Source organism: Ailuropoda melanoleuca, chromosome 5 (genome assembly GCF_002007445.2).
Source record: "Ailuropoda melanoleuca isolate Jingjing chromosome 5, ASM200744v2, whole genome shotgun sequence".
NCBI classification, from domain to species: Eukaryota; Metazoa; Chordata; class Mammalia; order Carnivora; family Ursidae; genus Ailuropoda; species Ailuropoda melanoleuca.
The window spans coordinates 9,373,031-9,394,289 of NC_048222.1; the positions used below are offsets into that span (position 1 = coordinate 9,373,031).

At 37.9% G+C, this 21,259-nt stretch overlaps 1 protein-coding gene across 5 annotated transcripts in view; it reads left to right on the top strand.

Moving 5' to 3' along the window:
- The window catches only part of NUP153 (nucleoporin 153), a 76,963-nt gene that overhangs the window by 37,839 nt on the left and 17,865 nt on the right, over positions 1–21,259 (top strand). For all 5 annotated transcript variants that reach the window (XM_034660280.1, XM_019807727.2, XM_002926986.4 and 2 more), the window contains exons 10-16: positions 591–640; positions 917–1,040; positions 8,568–8,705; positions 9,491–9,589; positions 10,611–10,701; positions 15,668–15,793; positions 18,502–19,119. In XM_034660280.1, coding sequence (XP_034516171.1) covers positions 591–640; positions 917–1,040; positions 8,568–8,705; positions 9,491–9,589; positions 10,611–10,701; positions 15,668–15,793; positions 18,502–19,119 — 1,246 coding nt within the window. The remainder of the gene's footprint in view (positions 1–590; positions 641–916; positions 1,041–8,567; positions 8,706–9,490; positions 9,590–10,610; positions 10,702–15,667; positions 15,794–18,501; positions 19,120–21,259) is intronic.

Consider the following 21,259-nt stretch of genomic DNA (forward strand, 5'->3'; position numbering starts at 1 on the left):
GATCTCAGGGTCGTGGGAGTGAGCCGTTAGTAGGGCTCTGCAATCGGGGGGGGGGGGGGGGGGGGGGGGAGTCTGCTTGAGGTTCTTGCCCTCTGCCCCTCCCTCTGCTCTCTTATTCTCTCTCTCAGACAAATAAAAAATATTTAAAAAAAAATACAGGCTCATCCTGTAAGTTTCTGGTCCCTGTCCTGTATTTTGCTGTTTCTACAAAGGGCCATGATATCCTTTTAATGGAGGAACTTAAATTGCAGAGAATCATTTCAGAGAGAATATCCTTATTAATTTGCTTACACATTTAATAGGCCATCATGAGAGATGAGTAAAAGTATTTTTCTGGTTTGTAAGTACATTTGTGTACTTACTACCTTTTTGTCGGGCAGTGTGCTCAGTGATCTTTTACATGTATAATCATGCTGTAATTCAGTTACCATTCAGAAAGCAGGGTACAGGTCTTAAATTTTAGGATTCACTAACTAAAACCCATCAAATTCCTGATTTCAAATATTAAAATGGCCAGACAGAAGGGAGGTCTTAAGAAAGTTAAAACGAAGAAGCAGGCATGTAAATTTGGTGTGCTCATTTTGTTCTAGACTGGATATGAAAAACCTGTGACACCAGGACAAACTAGAGAACGAGAAAGGTAATGTCGTCTTTATAGCTAAAGCTTCTTTATATTTCATTTGTAAGGTCTGTGTTTTATTTATGTATGTTTTTTTGAAGATTAAGAAGGTTAAACAAAATGCACACAAATCTGTCAGCTTTTAAAATCACATTCAGCTGTATATTTCTTTTCTTGTTAGCAGTTCTAATTTTTAGGTGTTTGTTAGCAGTTCTAATTTTTAGGTGTTCAGTTAGTTAACAAGTTATAGACCAGAGTAATATATCATTTGTTTTAATTTTCTTTTTCTTTGCCTAGTGGCTTTTCTTACCCAAATTTCAGTATGTCTGCAGCCAATGGTTTATCTTCTGGAGTAGGTGGTGGAGGCGGCAAGATGAGACGAGAGAGAACGCGCTTTGCATCTAAACCTCCAGAGGAGGAGGTAGGGTTCTATCCTTTATATTCTTGAAGTTCGTGGAAAGCTGTGGTGTGGTGGTGGTGAGGGGAGACCCTGAGGGCCGAGGGGTGGGGCTTGGGGGAGACCCAGCACAAGAATGACTAGTCTGCCATTGGAGCAGTCCCTTCCCAGTGTGAGTGCGCGTGCACGTACGTGTGTTCAATACCTACTTCACTGTGATGACACAGAAAACCTAACCTAGGACCCTAAATTCCATGGGTGCCACTAAAAAGCCGTTTTTTTTCAAATAAGAGAATTAAAATTGAAATTTTTTGACCTTTGGAATATTATTGTATCATTAGGTTTTGCCTGTTTCATAAATGGATTAACACTGTGCGCTCTTTTCACTTGCCATTTTCGTCCTATTATTTGTGAAATTTATCAGTGTTGTGAAAGATAATTCAAGTTGTATAATTTCCCTGTTACATATTTGTCCAGTCTGAAACTTTACTGCCCTGTTCTGCAGGGTGCACGTGGGTTGATTTCTAGTACGTGCTGCAGTGACTGTTCACAGACAGTGTGTTCTCTAGGCTTTCTCTCTAGGATGATGGCCTTGCTGGGTTCTAGGGGATGATACACATCTCCAAACGTATTAGATGTTGCCCTGTTGCTGCTGAGGTAGTTTAAATACTTCCTTCCACGTGACAGTCGGTGGGTGTGCTTTTTCTTTTTCCTTATGGGTATTTGATTTTTTGGATTTTTTTTTAAGTTTTTGCCAAGGTGATGTGTGTGAAGTGTTACGCCATTAGAGTTTTATTTTGCATTTCCTATTTACAAGGGAGGGAGCCCTGTTCTTGTGAGTTTCTTGGTCATTTGGGGTTTCTCTTCATTTACCCATTTCTTATTGGATTATTTCTTTCATTGGGAAGATTTTTTTTTTGAAAGATTTTTGTATATATTCTGAAAATGAAAGTTAGAATAAGATAAGGACTAATTGAAGATTGGTTAAATTAACTTTTTATTTATTTTCTAACTATGAGTTGAATGCAGGCCTTCTGTCAGTCTTTTTACAAGTGAATTTCAGCCTACCTGGGTCATTTAAGTTCTGATACATAATGCTTTCATTTTTGTTTTTTTCTAATTAACATTTCATTTGTAACTTCTTCATTGACTTGTGAGGTTTTTTTTTAGGAATTTTTAGATTTTTAAGTAGGAGATCTTCTATTAGTTTCTGTTGACTCTAAAGCCATGTTTTGGTTGAAATTATTGTACGAGTTAGTATTGCTTACTTTCTGTCTGTTGGTATGCTTTCCAGGTTTATTTAGAGTAGGGAGTCTTTCGTTTTCATTTCCTTCATCTCCCGTTTTCCTGTTGAGCAGTTTTGTAGTTGTGCCTCTCTGAAGGCACCAGAACCGTGACTTCCTTGGCAGCTTGGACTTTCTGTGCCCTCGCCTGTCTTGTGGGACATGGCGTAGTGCTGGGGTCTCGGCTCCGGGACTGGTCTTGAGGTTCTACGTGTTGCTCTCCTGCTGGAGTGTTGTGAAGGGAAGGGACGTATTCATGTATTCTACTATCTTCAGAGAAAAAGTCTTGAATGCCACTAATGACACAGGATAAAAAAAATTGTAGTTTTCTTAGCAAACCGATTTTCTTTTATTGAATTTCTTCATATAGACTTGATTAAATGACTTTTAAGAAATGGGTTGTCTTGCTTTGTATATATAAGGAAATTAGTATCTGAGTAATATAGCTCGTTATATAGCCTGTTCTCTAGATGAGCTGTTATATTTCTCAGTAAAATTTGTGTCTCTGGCTTTTTAAAGTTTATCCCTGTATGAGGAGAACATCTTGGTTTTGGTGTTTGCCAGATAACAGATTTGTGAATTTTGCTTATTTCTCTTCAGTTTCAACTTTAAAGAATATATTCCTGAGCTCTTTAGCTGAAGTTCAGCTTGCTGTCTGTAGCTCAGTTTTGGCTGTCTTACAGATACATGTTTATGGGACTTTGTTGTATCAAGACATTGGGAGGGAGGTGAAAATTTATTGACTTACTTTTGCTCTTGTTACTTGGTATACTGTGAGGAGCTTTATGAAGGTCTAACCCTCTATCACCTCCTCCCTTCTCTGGACCCCCTCTTCATTCCGGCCAACTGCCATCTGCCAATTTTGCATCCCAGGATGCCTCACCCAACTCCTGTCCCTAGTTCTATTCCACACTGGAGTTAGAGTCTCCAGGTTTCTGAGGAAAGAGGTAGCAATGGGTGGCTGCCCCAAATTTCTGCCTGCCCTGTGTTTTTTTAATCTAGGTAAAAGAGGTTTTGGGTAGATGCTTTTTCTTACTTATTTTGTATTCATTGCTGTTTTTATTTCAGGTAACAAATATGTTTAGACCACTAGTTCTTAATTCAGTTATAGTTAATAGGAACTTTTGATAAAGGATGGAATATTCATTTTTGTGGGTATTTTAATGGACTTTTGGGATAGGCCAAATGGAAGAAATTTTATTTTTAGTGGAGTGTTAACAAATTATGCTAATTTCAGGTACTGTTTGTATGTAGCAGGGATTGGTATATTTTTATTCACTTAAAACATTCAGGTTAACAGAACTTTATATTGTAAATAACCCATTTTGCATTATGAAAGTTTAGCTCTCATTTCTTAGATCTCAAAATATTTAAGGGTTGTGTGTTAGTCACTAAACATTTGGCATTTTGCCTCTACTGTGATACCAGTTTATAATGAAAAAGCTTATTGATACCAGAACAGATGAGTGTGTGTGTGTGTGTGTGTGTGTGTGTGTGTGTGTATGTGTGTATGTATAAAATACGACTGAGTTCAGATTTAATTGCTTGATATTGTCATGTCCGGTACAGGCCTGCTACTTACTAGCTGTGAGTGATGTTGGTCAAATTAATTCCTTGTACATCAGCTTATCTGTAAAGTGGGGATAAGAAAAATAAATAGACGGAGCTTGTGTCTGTTGGATGTTTGCCATTTAATGGCTGTATGATTTTTTTTTTTTTTTAAAGATTTTTTTTATTTATTTATAAGGCAGAGATAGAGACAGCCAGCGAGAGAGAGGGAACACAAGCAGGGGGAGTGGGAGAGGAAGAAGCAGGCTCATAGCAGAGGAGCCTGACGTGGGGCTCGATCCCATAACGCCGGGATCACGCCCTGAGCCGAAGGCAGACGCTTAACCGCTCTGCCACCCAGGCGCCCCTGTATGATTTTTTTTTAAAGATTTATTTATTTATTTATTCAACAGAGATAGAGACAGCCAGTGAGAGAGGGAACACAAGCAGGGGGAGTGGGAGAGGAAGAAGCAGGCTCATAGCGGAGGAGCCTGATGTGGGGCTCGATCCCATAACACCGGGATCACGCCCTGAGCCGAAGGCAGAGGCTTAACCGCTGTGCCACCCAGGCGCCCCTAATGGCTGTATGATCTTAAACCATATATCTTCCTGCCTTAGCTTCCTTACCTGTAACAGTTGTATCTTCCTCATGTGAGATAACCCATGTAAAGATAGTACAAAGGTAATATATAGTAAGTCACGTATTTAGTGATTGTTGTGTTCAACTTCAAGTAACTGGTAGCATCCATTTATAATTTTTAACTGTCGTAGATTTTTGGGACCCACTTCTGATCAACTAAGTCAAAATTTTGGTGAATAGGAATCAAATTTAGAATTACTTCAAGGTCAATGATACAAAGAACCAGTATGGCCAAGTCTGTGGCTTAATGAGTTGGCATAAGTAAGATACAGGTTATTCAGTTGATGTGCCTAGGTGTTGTAAGGGTCTAAAGGGAAGAAAGTGAGACTGAGGATTGAGATCAAATGAAACTTCCCTATGGAAAGAGCCAAATGCATCTTTGTTTCCTTCCTCTCCCCTCCCCCAGTTTTGATTAAGGTAAGTTTCAAACCTGTATTGAAATACTGAAAGAATTGTGCAGTGAACACACATATATCTAGCACTTAGATTCTAATATTTTGTTATATTTGCTTTATCAAGTGTATGTCTTCCCTTTTGGATGCATTTCAAAGTAAGTTGAGGACATCAATATACTTCACCCCCAAATACTTGAGCATACATAGCACAAACTACAGTCAAATATTTGTGGTTTTTAATTCAGTGAAAATTTCCATGTAGTAAAATGCAAAATTCTTAGGTGTACCATTTAATGAATTTTAAAAATGGTTACACTGTAACCCAGACCCCTTTCAAAGTGTCAGATATTTCTCTTGCTCCAGAAAGTTGACTCGTGCTCCTTCCCAGTCAGTACTCATCAGCTACTACTCCAGAGGCAATCACTATTCTCATTTTTTTTGTCCTATATTGTTGTTGCTTGTTCTGGAACTTTGTATCAGTCCAGTTGTCCAGTATGTTGTGTTCTTTTGTACCTGGCTACTATGAATAAAGCTGCTATGAACATTCTTTTATAGCACTTTGTAGACATGTGTTTATTTCTCTTGGGGTAAATAGTGTAAAAGTGGAGGAACTAGGTTGTATGATATGTGTTTAACTTTTTCTTTTTTAAAGATTTATTTATTTATTTAAATAATCTCTGCGCCCACTGTGGAGCTCGAACTCACAACCCCAAGATTAGGACTTGCATGCTTTTTTGACTGAGCCAGCCAGCGCGCCCCCCCCCATATGTGTTTAACTTTAAAGGAAACTGCCAAACTATTTTCCAAAATGAATATAATGTTTTACACTCTCATCAACAGTGTGTGAGCATTTTTTTCACTCTTCATCCTTATTAATAGTTGTCATCTTTTAAATTTTATCCATTCTGCTTTGTCTGTGGTGCTATTTCATTGTAATTTTAATTTGCATTTCCCTGACACGATAATGTTGTGTTCTTATTTATGTGCTTCTGGACTGTGTGCTTATTTCCTCCCTTTTGAGGTATCTTCAGGTCTTTTGCCCTTTTAAAAATTGGGTTTTCTTACTGAGTTGTAGGAGTTCTTTATAAATTTTGGATCCAAGTATTTTGTCAGATAAAGGTCTAATAAGTATTTTCTCTCAGTCTGGCTTGCATATTCATTTTTAACAGTATCTTTTGATCAGATGTTCTAAATTTTATGAAGTCTGAATTTATCTTTTTTAAAAAATTATTTTATTTTTTAAAGATTTTATTTTTAAGTAATCACTGCCTCCAATGTGGGGTTCAAACTCACAACCCTGAGATCAAGAGTCCCATGCTCTTCCCACTGAGCCAGCCAGGTGCCCTGTTTGTTTTCAATTATTTTTACTGTTCTTTCTTCCCTAAGAAACCTTTGTCCATCCACACGCTGCAAAGTAATTCTATGTTTTCTTCTAGAAGATTTATAGTAGTGTTTTTATATATCTTTCTGATTTCCTTTTTGATTTCTTATATGATCCATGGATTATTTAGAACTGTGTTTAGTTGTGATATTAATGTTTTGAAATGTATTGAGACTTGTTTTATAGCCCAGCATATGGTCTGCCTGATCAATCTTGAAGCCTGTATTTTACGGTTTTCGGGTAGAGTGTTTTTTTACGTATATGGTGTGAGATGACAGTAGTATTTTTCTTAGATCTTCTTTGTCCTTGCTGAATGTTTTTTTTAGAGTGTGGGGTGTGTCTGTTTAGTCTATTAAATTATTGAGAGATAGGAGTTAAAATTGTCCACTTTCATTTCGTAAACTTGTCTTTTCCCCTTATGTCAGTTTTTGCTTTACATATTTTGAAGCCCTCATTAAAACATATGCCTTACACATTATGGCTTCTTAGTTTACTATATGTTCTTTTAAAAAAAAAATCTTTGGAAATACTCTTTGTCTTGAAAATCTGCTGTATCTAGTATTACTATAGTCAGCCACTCTGTCAGTAGAATAAGCCTTCTTAGGCGTACGAATTGCAGGTTGTATCCTTTCCCATCCATTCGCTTTTAACCTGTATTTTTTAAATGAGTTTCTTATAGACGATATATGGGTGAGTCTTGCATTTTATCTATTTTTTGCTTTTTAATTGGAATATTTATAATTAATGTAATTATTTATATGTTTGGATTAGGTCTCCCATTTTTCTCTTGTTTTCCCATTTGTTTTTTATTTCTTTTGTTCCTTTTGAAAGCTGTCTTTTGGTTGAGTATTTGTTAGAATTACATTTTAATTACTTTGCTCTTTACTCTTCATGTTACTTAGTGCTTCCTCCTGGGATTATGATACGTGTCCTTAACTTTCACATTCTACTTTGTGTTCATCTTGTACCTCTTCCTGTAAAATTTAAGAATCTTGCAGCTTTATAGTTTGATTTACCTCCCCTCTTCCTTGGTGTTTTAGATTATACTTGTCATTTGTATTACAATTAGGCTATAAACTCAAGCGTATAATTTTTGCTTTATACAGTTGTATGTATTTTCAAGAAATTAAGAGTATTAAAGTTTTTTGTGTTTGCTCACATATTGTTCATTTCTTCCAGAAACATGAGTTCCATTTGGTATCAGATCCCTTCACCCTGAAGAACTTGTAGAGCAGGTTTTATGGCAACAGATTGTCTTAGTTTTCTTTCATCTGAAAGCTTCTTTATTTTTCCTTTGGGGAGAAGGCTTGACTTTACAGAAGTGTGATTGATGTACCATAAACGACATCCAATTGAAATACTCAGTTTTAGCCGGCAGGGAACTTAACTCAAGCCACACTCTCTCCCGCTTGTGGTGGGTGGCAGCTGGAACTCTTCAGTCTAAATTGGCTGCTTGGTGTCTGCCTTGTACGCAAGCAGCTTACACATCTGCTAGAGATTTGGACAGTTTCCATGCAGATTTATATGCCCCTCATTTCTGCATTTCCCCTCGTTTTCTAGCTGCTATGGTCACTTAGTCCGTCCTGTGATTCCTCTATGAACAGATTTACTGTTTTCTCTCAGAATTTCATCTGTGCAGTGGCACCAATTCACAGAGTACAGAAAACTCAGTGCCCCTCTCTTCTTCCAGGCTTTTTTTTATCTCTGCAGTTCCTGTTTGCTTCTGCTTGCCCTCCAGTGTTTTCAGATGGTTGTTTCTTTCTATTCTGTTCAGAGTTTACAATTGTTATCAGTCAGGTCATTGGTCAGATAATGAACTATTCCACCATAAGCAGAAGCAGAACTCTTTGTTTGCCCTTGACCTGGGTTGTTTTAGACTTGAGGTGGTCTTTGCTATATTGGAGTAAAAAAACCAAGTCATTTCACCAAACTCACCAGGACTGATGTTTATTAAGTGCTTGTTTTATATGCCCAGCCCATATATAACTTTGTGTTCTACTAATACTGCATCTATGGTTTGGTTTTTTTGGTTTTTTGTATGTTTGTTTCTCATTTTCAGTCATCAGGAAATTGGTACTGAGGGCAGTTAGGTTCACAAAGCCACCGTGTGTTTGTGGCACAGCTGGGATTCAGATCTTTTCAATTCTTCTGATTCAGGAGCCCACACTGTTATCATAGTACGGTGCTACCTTTGCCCTATTCTCAGTTTGCCTGTACCTATAGCAGTTCTTCCTGAAAATAAGTAGGGATAGAATAAGGATATGAAAGATGAAATCTCTCATTATGAAACATGTTGTGTTTTAGGAAATGGAAGTACCAGTATTGCCGAAAATCTCTCTACCCATCACCAGTTCTTCACTGCCTACCTTCAGTTTTAGTTCCTCTGTGATCACAACATCCTCTCCATCACCCATTAGTCCTTCGCAATCATTAACAAACAAGGTACAGAACCATTGTACAAATAGAGGTGATTTTTGTTATTTATTTTAAAAAATCTAATATTCCGTTGAAAGCAATGATAAGTTCCCATTATGGAAATTAATAACTCAGAATAAGAAGAGAAAAGTGGAAACGGTGTTTTGCTTTTTAAATGTCCATTATAAAGGGATACATTATAATGGAGCGCTCTTTAATTCTGATGCCGTGCCTTAGAGACTGATGATTGTAAGTTTGTTTCCGAACATTGTTTCCAATTACGATGCTTTTTTTGGGTAAGAATGGGGTTATTGTTTTTATTTCTCAGGTAGGATTAACTGCTCTCGAAATGTTTTATGCTTTTCGCCTTGGCTTTTACTTTTTCTGAACATGTTCTTTTTTGTTTGTTTGTTTTTATAGCATATTCTTGTAGATGGTATTTTTCTCCTTTAGACAGATACTCACCTCTGAGATAGAGTATACTCCCCTCCCAAGGAGAAGCCAGATTTTATAGCAGTTAATTTATTTTTCAGAAGTTTAAACAATTGATTTTTATTTTTATTTTATTTTATTTTTTAAAGATCTTATTTTTAAGTAGTCTGTACACCCAACATGGGGCTGGAACTCACAACCTCAAGATCAAGAGACGCATGCTCTACTGACTGAGCCAGCCATGCACCCCGTAACAAGTGTTTTTTAAATCTAAGAGGAAATTGTGTTTGACTTCTTTGAAATAACATTTGCTTAAGTTATTTTATTATCAGTTTCTTTCTCTAAAATGCTTTTTGTATTTTAATAATTTGGAAAACCAGGTACAAATGACCTCTCCAAACAGCACTGGCAGCCCCATGTTTCGATTTTCATCTCCAATTGTAAAATCTACTGAGGCAGATGTACTACCTCCATCATCTGTAAGTAGCCAGCAAGGAGTATTTTGTATTTATTTTTTTATCAGAACCCAGATGCCCTTGGTGGTAAGAAGTACCATTGTTTTTCTTTCAACTTAAAAGAATTTCAATGTACAGAAAACTTGAATGCGTGAACATCTGTTTATTTTCCGCTACCTATAATACATATAAGCATATATATTTTCTCATGACCATTTGAAAGTTAAGATACAAACCTCTTGATAACCTTACAGCTTTTCCATATGTCCCCTAAGAAAAAGGACATTCCTCTGCATACCCGCAGTATGTTATCATATCCATGAAATTCAACATGGTATAATAATAACGTAGTATAATAACATGGTATAATAATAATTCAGATTTCCCCATTCCCCTAGGCTGTCCTTTAATAACTATTTTGTTTCTCTTGGGCCTATATCCAATTAAGATCAAAACCTGACCAACTAAATTGCATTGCATTTGGTTAACATTTTTCTTGAATTGCCTTTTAATCTGGAGAAGTTTTGGGTTTTTGTGCCTCAGAATATTTATTTGTTTCTTTCTTCATAAATATTTTGGGGAGAATAATAAGTTTAATGTTCAAGTTGCCCCATGCATCTTTGGCATGCATATCATTTTTACATGTTGCTTTCTCTTTTTCACTGTGCTCTTGTTTTCTGTCATAGCTGGATGTTCCAGATCATTTTGTCATTTCTCTGCTGCATGCCTGAAACCTGTCCATTGTCCATACAGTCTCATACTTTTTATTTATTAGGAAATAGTATTTAGAAATCCAGAAATGAGCTTTAGGAGCAAGTTTATTTTATGTACTGCTTTGAATGAAAAAAATGCCTAAGAAATGTAAAATGCTGTTCGATAGAACATACCATTCATTCTAAGAAGCATCTCAGTTTAAGAGATTGTAAAATACAAAAACCTGGAATACATGAAATTCAGTGTATTCTTTTTTTACTTGGAATAAGAAAAAGCTATTTGATACTCATTTAAATAGACTCTTAAAGGATACGTTTTTTTTTCTTTACAGATCGGATTTACATTCAGTGTGCCTGTTGCAAAAACAGCAGAACTTTCTGGCTCTAGTAGTATTTCAGAAACAATTACAAGTAGTAGTTCAGGTAAGTAAAAATTTCTTACGAGTTTTTATATAAAAATAGTTGCATTATATTAGATTAGTATTTCAGATTCTTTTAATCTGTAGCAAATCTTGTAAATGCTTTTATTAGAAGGAAATTAGCTCTACAAAGCAAACAGGAGCTAATAGCAACCCTTGACAATATTTTTAGTCTCTGTTCTCAGAAGTGCTTAGCTCACTAAGTGGAAATGTTACAGTTTGTGACAGGGATAGTCATGGCAGCACATAGATCCGTTGTCTTCGTTTAATTAAAAGTGACATTTTAATATAAATGAAATCTCGTAAGAAATTGAAGGGTTGTCTACTTTGTTATTGAGGTGAAGTTACAATTGCAGTGGACTCCATTTCTGGGTTTAGTGTTCATTTCACAAACATTTTTATGTGTAAGGGTTATGCTGGCCTCTGCCTATAGTGATACATAATTTCTGAACTCAAGGAATGGGTGTAATTGAGGGAAGGAAATGAGTCATCAGATAATTAAATCCTAGCATTTTGTTGTGATAGTGATGGTTTTCTTTCAAGTGTTTGCTGTTTAGGAAGTGGAGAATCATTTGGGCTAAGTTACTCAGGTCAAGAATTTTTGAACAAGAGCAAGGACTCTTGTTTATCCATGCAATAAACAGCAAATGCAAGGGTGCAGGAACTAGAGCAAAAAGCATGATATTCTTTGAAATCTGTAGGTAATTTGTCACGAAGTTACAAAGTAGCTTGAAATTCTAAAAATTCCAGAATGTTACACTAAAGAATTGGATTTTAATCTGAATGTAGTAGGAAGACACTGATTTTAAATGGGGTGAGCTGGGTGTCATGGATTGACAGCAGTGTCCATTAAGTGGGGGAGGGTGTGGGTGGGAGTGGGGTTTTATAGACTGAGATATCAGTTCTTTTGCCCTATCCAGAAGTGTTTGATTTTCTCAGGTTTTTTTTTTTAATCTCACAGTTTTGGAATTAAAAACTAACAAACTAGATCCTCCCTCAAAGGATAGAGTAAAAAACAACAACAGAAACCAAAGAACTAGGACATAGAAGCTGAACGCTTTGGTTGATCCCAAAGATAAGAGTGTAGATTATGAGAATGGCACAAAATAGGAATTTGGTATGTTTGCAGTCCTGTTTTTTATTGATTAAAACAGGCTTGTGTAAGAGAAAGAAGTAACAAGCACATTTCAGGTGTACTTTTTACCACAAGATTTTTTTCTTTAATGTTACTATGAATTCATAGAGGAATAAACTTCTGCAAATTACCATTTTCATGCCTGGTTATGAGGAAAGGCATGAAAATCCTTCCCAGTTTTTACTAATGCATTACTAAGGGTAACTGGATGAGCAGTAATTTGTTAAAACAACTTTTGTGTTTCATCACATCTGGGGAACTTACCCAGATTTTTAAGGCATTTTTTAGGAGTGGCATACATAGAATTTTGAGAATCATTCTCACGACTTCTGTCATTAAGAAGCTGATTGAAAATGTGTAAGTTATGATTAATTACTTTGTGGCAGGAGCTAATTTTTCCATTATCTTCTTATTCCATCAATTTGAGTACACTGCAGGGTATCTTTAAAATTTACCTCAAGTTACTTAAAAGCTTGTGAGTTTCGATTCTAAAGGAGGATAGGCTATGACGAAGTGCTACAAGCATATGTTTTATTTTGCCTTTTTTTTTTTTTTTTAAGATTTTGTTTATTTATTTGAGGGGGAGAGAGACAGAGATAGAGAGCACAAGCAGGGGGGAGAGGGAGAAGCAGGTTCCCCGCTGAGCAGGGAGCCTGATGGGAGCCTTGATCCCAGGACCCTGAGATCATCACCTGAGCTGAAGGCAGATGCTTAACTGACTGAGCCACTTAGGCGCCTGCCTATGTTTTGTTTTGTTTTGACACAGTTATTATAAGATAGGCACAGTGTTTTGTTTCTTTTTTTTTTTTTTTTAAGATTTTATTTATTTATGTGACAGAGAGACAGCCAGTGAGAGAGGGAACACAGCAGGGGAGAGGGAGAGGAAGAAGCAGGCTCCCAGAGGAGGAGCCTGATGTGGGACTCGATCCTGGAACACCAGGATCACGCCCTGAGCCGAAGGCAGACGCTCAACGACTGCGCTACCCAGGCGCCCCCACAGTGTTTTGTTTCTTGTATATTTTTGTTACTGAGATGAAATTGATGTAAGGCAAAATGAATCATTTTAAAGGGAACAAATTCAGTGGTGTTTGGTACTCTCGTGTGCAGTGTAGCCACCGCAGTCTGTCTAGTTCCAAAACAGTTTTATCCCCCCTCCTGCAGAGGAGACACTTACCTGCTAAACAGTCCTTCCGCATTTCTCCTCCCCCAGGTCCTGGCAACCATCAGTCGGTATTTTGTTTCTGTGCATGTACCTATTCTGGAATCCTACAGTATGACTTTTTGTGTCTAGCTTCTTTTACTTACTGTTTTCAAGATTCATGCATGTTACAGTATGTATCAGTACTTTACTCCCTTTTTTCTTTTTTATTTATTTTTAAAAATTTACTATTTATTTATTTGCTTTTTATTTTAAGGAGGCTCCATGCCCAACGTGGGGCTTCAACTCTTGACCTTGAGTTTAAGAGTCACGTGCTCTACTGAGTGAGCCAGCTAGGTGCCCCAGTACTCCACTCCTTTTATGGCTGAGTGATATTCCGTTGTATGGATGTACCATAGTTTTTCTGCTCATCCATTGACGGACATTTGGGCTGTTTGCAGCTTTTGGCTGTTGTGTATAGTGCTGGTATGAATATTCATATACATGTATTTGTTTGAATACTAGTTTCAGTGCTCTGGGATATATACCTAGAAATGGTTAAATAGTAGTTCTATGTGTAATTTTTTTTTTTTTAAAGATTTTATTTATTTATTTGACAGAGAGAGAGACAGCCAGTGAGAGAGGGAACACAAGCAGGGGGAGTGGGAGAGGAAGTAGCAGGCTCATAGCAGAGGAGCCTGATGTGGGGCTCGATCCCGTAACACTGGGATCATGCCCTGAGCCAAAGGCAGACGCTTAACCGCTGTGCCACCCAGGCGCCCCCATGTGTAATTTTTTGAGGAACCACAAAACTGTTGTTCTCAGCCTCTGACTCCTTTCACACTCCCACTAGCAGTGTATGAAGATTCTAATTTCTCCACATTCTCACTATGCTTATTTCTCATTTTTTGTTTATAGCCATCCTAGTGGGTATGAAGTGATGTTACCATTGTGGTTTTGATTTTCATTTCTCTAATGACTAATGGTGTCAAGCATATTTTCATGTGCTTCTTGGTCCTTTATCTTCTTGGGAGAAATGCCTATTCAAGTCCTTGGCCCATTTTTAAGTTGGCTTATCTTTCTGTTGCTGAGATATAAGCATTTTTATATAGTCTGGATACTAGATCCTTATCAGATATATGATTTGCAAATAATTTCTCCCATTCAGTAGATTGTCTTTTTGCTTTTTTGATAATGTCCTTAGATTCACAAAGGTTTTTAATATGGTAGTGTTCAGTTTTTTTTTTTTTTTTTTGGTTTATGCTTTTGATGTCATATCTAAGAATTCATTGCCAAATCCATGGTCATGAAAATATACCTCCTTGGTTTTCTTTTAAGAGTTTTATGGTTTTAGTTCTCACGTTTAGATCATTGATCCATTTTGGGTTAATTTTTGTTTATGACATGAGCCGGGGGTAGGTAGGACTTTTTGAAACCATTTGACCCACTCCTTTTAAATTGGCAAACACTTAAGAAAAACCTGGTTATTTATATTTTATTATGAAAAATTTCAGACATTTTCAGAAGTAGTAGACTGAATTCCCATGTACTCTTTTACCCAGCTTTCGTGCTTATTATTTGATGAGCAATCTCGTTTCTCTTTTTTTCATCCCTCCTTCCCCTCTCATGCACAGAAACACACCTATTAGGTTGTATTGAAACAATCCCACACATACTTCATCTGTAAAACTTTCTCCCTTAGAAATAGAACCACAAAACCATTATCATACTGAAAATAAAGATTTCTTATTTAAAGTATAAGGATATGTTTGTTTTGGAAAGTTTAGGAAACAAAAAGAAGCAATAAATAAAAGTCACTCCTCACTAGCAGCCACCATTATTCTTTTGATGTATCATTCAGAATCTTCTGGACTTTCTACAGTCTTTCCCTGTAACTGTGCATTTAAGGTGATTTTTGTGTCTGCACAGCATGGCACCCTGCCAGCATTCTGTGATTGATGTTGTTGGTCTCTTAGTGAGCATCTGTCATCCAGCTTTCGGTGTGAAAACTGAGGGATGCTTGCTTGCTTTCTTTTCTTTTTTTTTTTTTTTTTAGATTTGATTTATTTATTTGAGAGAGCAAGTGAGCAAGCATGAGCAGAGGGAAGAGGCAGAGGGAGAAGCAGGCTCCTCGCTGAGCAGGGAGCCCGATGCAGGGCTCAATCCCAAGACCCCAGGATCATGACCTGGGCCAAAGGCAGATGCTTAACCAACTGAGCCACCCAGGTGCCCTGAAAACTGAAGGATACTTTCAATCATAGGATGAATTTCTAGAAATGAAATAACTGGCTCAGTTGGGAATTTATTGTTAAGGTTTTTTTTGATCAGTATTGTAAATTGTTATGTAATCAGAAACCTATTTCATGCAGTTTATGAGCTTGCTCCAGTTGCCATCTCCTCTCCAATGTTCGATTTGATTGATTACCAGTTAATTCACTGGGTAACAATTATAGTTTATACTTTTTGTCCTTTTGGAGAAGAAAAATGTACAGTGTATAGTACATAGTATTTCTACTGTCTTACAATGGTTAACCTGTACTTTTAAGTGAATTTGTTCATTATCTTTGAATTACAGTGACGTTTTCATGATATTTTAGAAGTTGGTCCAAATTGGCTTTCAAAGATCTTTTTAATACATTTAACTCGATCCAGTGCTTTTTCTTGGCATAATATCTTTTATAATTAAAAAAATTTCAGCTCAAGATATCAGTGCAGTGAATAGTACAAGCTGTAAGAAGAAGCCAGATGAAGATTGTGAGGGTCCTTTTAGACCTGCAAAAACCCTGAAAGAAGGAAGTGTCCTAGATGTTCTCAAAAGCCCCGGTAAGATAACAGCTGCCTTTGAAAATACTCTAAAATCTTAATTACAAATTTGTGGTCCAATTTTTTGTCACCTGTATACCGGTATGCTTTCAATTTTTAAAAAATTATGGCTAGTTTGATAGAAGATTGATTTGAAAGTAACGTAGTCAGATGTAATTCTTTTGGAGTAAATATCTTAGAAACTCTTCCTTCTTTAGAATTCAAGGACTGTCCTAATATGAAATCTCTTAAGAGGCAAGTATAGCGGGAGAAAAAGGGAAGTGTAGAAGGAGAAAATGAATTTCCTTTTAGAAGAGATAGGCCAATATGGGGAAAAAAAAAAGTAAACCTGATGATATACTTGGATATACTTTCTCTGGTGAAAATGTTGAACTGCCTTGTTCTCAGATCATTGCCCAGTTCTTTCTGGGCAATGAAAGAAAGAAAGCATTTGCTGATTCTAACATAGGTATATATAAGGGACAGTGCTCACTTGAAACAAGATTTGAGAGTTCATAGAAATAACTTGAAGGCAGTGACTAGAAGTCCTCAGATAGGAGTTTAAGTTTTCAGTTTGAAAATCCGAGGACAGCTACAGCTCCGATTGTGATGCCTGCTGTAGGAATGTAAAAGTGTTTATAAGGTGATGTGGTTACTCAAAGAAAATTTAGATTTATCGAGCAGGTAGACACGTTCATGTCTAATTGAATAAGAATTTCCAGGTAATGTTGGCTTCTACAGGATTTAGGAGGATTAGGTTTCTTTGATCTGGCTTTCTCATTTTAGAGATGACTATACTGTCTCCAGGAGTCCCAGTAACTTAGACGATTTGGCACAGTCGGGGCAGAGCTCCAGCGGGCCTGGGCTAGAAGTAACTGAGTAGTAGAGAGGCATTGCATTCCTACAGTCGATCTTCATATAAGTAATACTCTGCATTCGTGATGCCCAGCCCTCCTCCCTTTCAGTTTGCTTTAAGTAGCAAGAATTTGGAGGAGTCCTATATGTTCTTTTGAGGGAAATTAGGAAAACCTGAGAAAGGGGAAGGAAGAGAACTCTATAACACCTAAAGATGGTTACTGTGAAAATTGCACCAAACCTAGTGACACAAATTAATCATTAACAAGACAGTACATTTTAGACCACTGGAAGTAACTGAAGTATGTGGCTTTTGCCTTTTTGCTAAAACTAGTTCGAGGTTGTATTAATTGTAGCACTAGAAAATCTCTAAATACAGTCTTCTGTATCTTCTCACCCTCCAATTTTCTTTTCCTTTGGTGCTTCAAAAGCTAGAAAAACAGGTCACTGAGTTTGTTAGTATATGTCAAACAAAGGTTAATTGGTCCAAAGTAAAGGATTGGAAGGCCATTCACATGAATAAAGTTGGAGTGAATCGATTCAATTCAATGACTGACAGCAGTTTTGGTAGTACGAAGACTTTTTTCAACTCCTGTTACTCCATGGTTCTGTGTGAATACCTTGATTGTCTAAGTACATCTTTAGTGGTTACAGAAAAGGTGTACTTACAATGTGGAAGGTTCTGTGATTATATTGGAGAACTATTTGAAGCAATTTGTTTGAATTAGGGTTTGGTAACGTTCTATGGGCATGTCTTTGAATAGCATGAGCTCATGTTCTGCTAGGGGTAGACTGGGTCTTTTTGTATTTCTAGGCCTTACCAGATGGTTTAGTTCATCTCTGTTGGAATTTGTCATCCTATTTCTCTTCGAGCCATTACCATTTTAAAGTTCTGTATGAGCTTAGTATAATTAAAACCAGTCCTTTTACAACTCCACTGTACTTTGGAGGGACATCTGTCCAATATGCATACCTATGCGGCTCTGCTGGTTTTTTTTTTTTTTTTAAAGTTCACTTTTTTTTTAAACAAGTTTTTTTTTTTTTTTAAGATTTTATTTATTTATTTGACAGAGAGAGAGACAGCCAGCCAGAGAGGGAACACNTAAAGTTCACTTTTTTTTTAAACAAGTTTTTTTTTTTTTTAAGATTTTATTTATTTATTTGACAGAGAGAGAGACAGCCAGCCAGAGAGGGAACACAAGCAGGGGGAGTGGGAGAGGAAGAAGCAGGCTCCCAGCGGAGCAAGGAGCCTGATGCGGGGCTCGATCCCAGGACTCTGGGATCACGCCCTGAGCTGAAGGCAAATGCTTAACGACTGAGCCACCCAGGCGCCCAGGCTCTGCTGGTTTTTACTGAAAGTAGAGGATACCCCAGTAGTGGATTATAACTGGACAAAATTCAAAGATTATAGATGTTGAAGACATTAGCCAAGGGAACACCTGGAAGAAAAAAGAGTTGAGGGAGGAAGTCTATGAATATACTGTACATTGGTGTTGCGATGAGGCGGAGTGTAGCAAAACATGGATGACAGTGGTGTGTGTCGGTAAACACTACAAATTAAGGCCTCACATTAGATGTTGGTTGAATTATAGTAAATAGAAATTCTTAGAGGAAGAAGATGATATACTATAAACAAAACATCTTTTGTAGAATTTTAATGAGGACCAAAGTGTCACTTAATTTGTGATTAATAAACATTGGTTAGGTAAAAATTCTATTTTTAAGTAGTCCACATTGGATTTTAGTAACTGCATAAAGGTATATAAATATGTGTTCTCTCAGTAATAGCATTTCAGTTCATGTTCTGATTAGAAAGCTTCCCTTCCCCTTTTTTTTTCTCCTCACACTCCCTTCTCCTCTTTCCCTCAATATAGGTTTCACATCACCAAAGGCAGATTCCCTTGCTGCTCAGCCTGCTACCACAAGCCCAGTCGTTTATACAAGACCAGCAATAAGTAGCTTTTCTTCTAGTGGCATCGGGTGTGGTGAAAGTTTAAAAGCCGGACCATCGTGGCAGTGTGATACTTGTCTACTCCAGAACAAAATTACAGACAGCAAGTGCATAGCCTGTCAAGCAACAAAATTGCCGCCAAAAGAGACTGCTAAACAAACTGGAATTGGAACACCAAGTAAAAGTGACAAATCAACTCTTCCCGCATCAGGGACAGGTTTCGGAGACAAATTTAAGCCAGCAGTAGGCACTTGGGATTGTGATACCTGCTTAGTGCAGAATAAACCCGAGGCGATAAAATGCGTGGCCTGTGAAACACCGAAGCCTGGGACCGGGGTTAAGCGAGTCCTTACATTGCCCGCGGCTTCAGAGAGTGCTGTGACCACGGCTGCTTCATCTGCCACCTGCACTGTGACCACTGCCGCCTTAGGGTTTGCAGATCAATTTAAAAGGCCCGTGGGATCTTGGGAGTGTCCCGTGTGCTGTGTTTTTAATAATGGAGAAGACAGTAAATGTGTGTCCTGTGTGTCTGAGAAACCAGGTATGTGTATGGCTCTTTGGGAAAATTTTGTTCATTATTTTAGTAGGATGTTTAAATTTATTGTCTGCTAAGAACCACCTCAATGTAATGTGGCAGGATGAGCGTTTCCTTGTACATCTTAATTTTTCTAAGCTATCTTGAGGTAAAATGACTTGACTGGGGCTGGATCTGCCTGTTACCTGAGGCAGTGCATTAACCAGCCCAATACATACTTGTACTTCTTTCTTACATACATTTTTATCAGAAACTTCTTGCTCTTCACGATCATTTTCCAAGCTGACTACTACAGATGCTGAAGGCTCTTAGAAGGGACAGTCTGTCCCAAACTGTGAAATACTACTCATCTCTCCCTCTTAGAAGTGAGGGTGGCAAGTGGTCATTGGCAGAGATGGTTTCAGTGAGGGGTAGACAGGTTGCTTCATGAAAAGGCTGTGGCTGAATACGAATGGCGATGCCTGCACCTGTATGCTCTCTGCCAGAGATGCTGCAATGATAATAAATTACGGGATCATTAATGAAAAAATTCTAACCTGGCAGTGAGAAAAATGGAGTCATTGGTTTGAGTTTTTCCTGTTTCTCTGTTCAAATTTGAAAAAGTTAACAGATTCGCAACTGAAATGACTCTGCTGTTTTTGTAATAATATTGTAGAATTATTTGGTATAGATATATGATAACATGGGTACTAAATAAAACCTTTTAGGAATACTCTGGGAATTATACTTCCATTTTTATTGCATTATTCGTGGACATGTAGGTTTTAGGTCTGCAACAGAAAGTTCTTAATTTGTTAGCCTGTACTCTCTCTGAACACAAGGCTTGAGCCATATTTCTAATTCTTACTGGACATCTCCACAAGGATAAGATTTTAGAATCTTCATTCTGAAATAACTTACTTTTTCCATCTAGCATTCCTCCTCCCCTTAAAAAAAAAAAGTCTTTGATCATATAAGAAACCAAAATTAATTCTGAGTTAGGAAGTAAATTGTTAGCCACAAATAAAGGAAGCTCGTAGGCTTATTAAAGAAACCCGACTTCATCCTGTAAATGATGAACCATCATTTTAAGCAGAGGAGTTACACAGTTCAATTTGTATGCTTGACAATTTGCTTGGTGGCTTTTTGGAGGGTAGTTTGAAGACAACGAAAGTTGGAGGGAGACCAGAGGACAGATGAGGAAGTTGTATCAATAGTACGTCTGGGCAAAGGTAAGGGCGATGGATACTAACAGAGTCAGATCAGGACATAGAATAGCGTGCATTTGAAGCCCCGTGGGTTTGAAGCTGGGAAGTTGACATATCTATGCGAGGCCTTTGGGTATCCTCTAGTGGGCACTCTGGGCTGGAAATACAGATTTGGTAGTCATTAGGCTATAGTTTTCAAATAAGGCGTGGGAGTAGAGGCGATGTAAAGTGAGGGAGTTGGTGGGAATAGAGATGATGGCCTAAAACTGAGCTCTGTTAACTTCAGGGAGTGGCAGGAATGAAACTTTGGAACAGTTAATCTTTTTAAAGGAGAAACCAGAGAGGACAGCCCAAACTACGTGGCACTGGTTGCTTCTTAGAAGATTGGACTTCGGGGAACAAGAGTGGAGGTCTCAGTAAGAAGACTGTTACTCAAGCAAGAGCTGAGGGCCGCCTGAAATAGGGTCGCAGTAGTCGGTTCAGAAAAAGGGAACGAAACCAATAGGAGAAACAGAGAGGAGGACCCATGTAACCACGCTGACCAGCTGGGGCACTAGAGCTGAGGCACTAGAGCTGAGAAGGAGACCATGGAGCTGCGGGCTGCAGGTACAGCTCAGGAAGCTGTTCTGTTGGTGATGAGACTTGTGGGAAGAACGCTGGACTGAAGATGGAACCTCGGGGAGCGGTTTTCTTGGCAAGATGGAGGAGAACCTAACAGTAGAACAGACACTGGGTGGACAGCAGGTGGAGAGGCTGGAACGAATGGCTCCACTGGTCACACACTTGCTTCTTGATGGCTTTGCGGAGCCATCCTTCCCGTGCCCCCTCCGCTCCCCCCCAGACTTGCCAGTTCTGCCTGAACATTGAAATGGCACCTCTGTGAATCCATTCTGCTCCTGCCCCTTCGTCAGCTCTTCCTTAGTTTTTCATTTATCACTTTCCATCTTGGTGATGGTGCT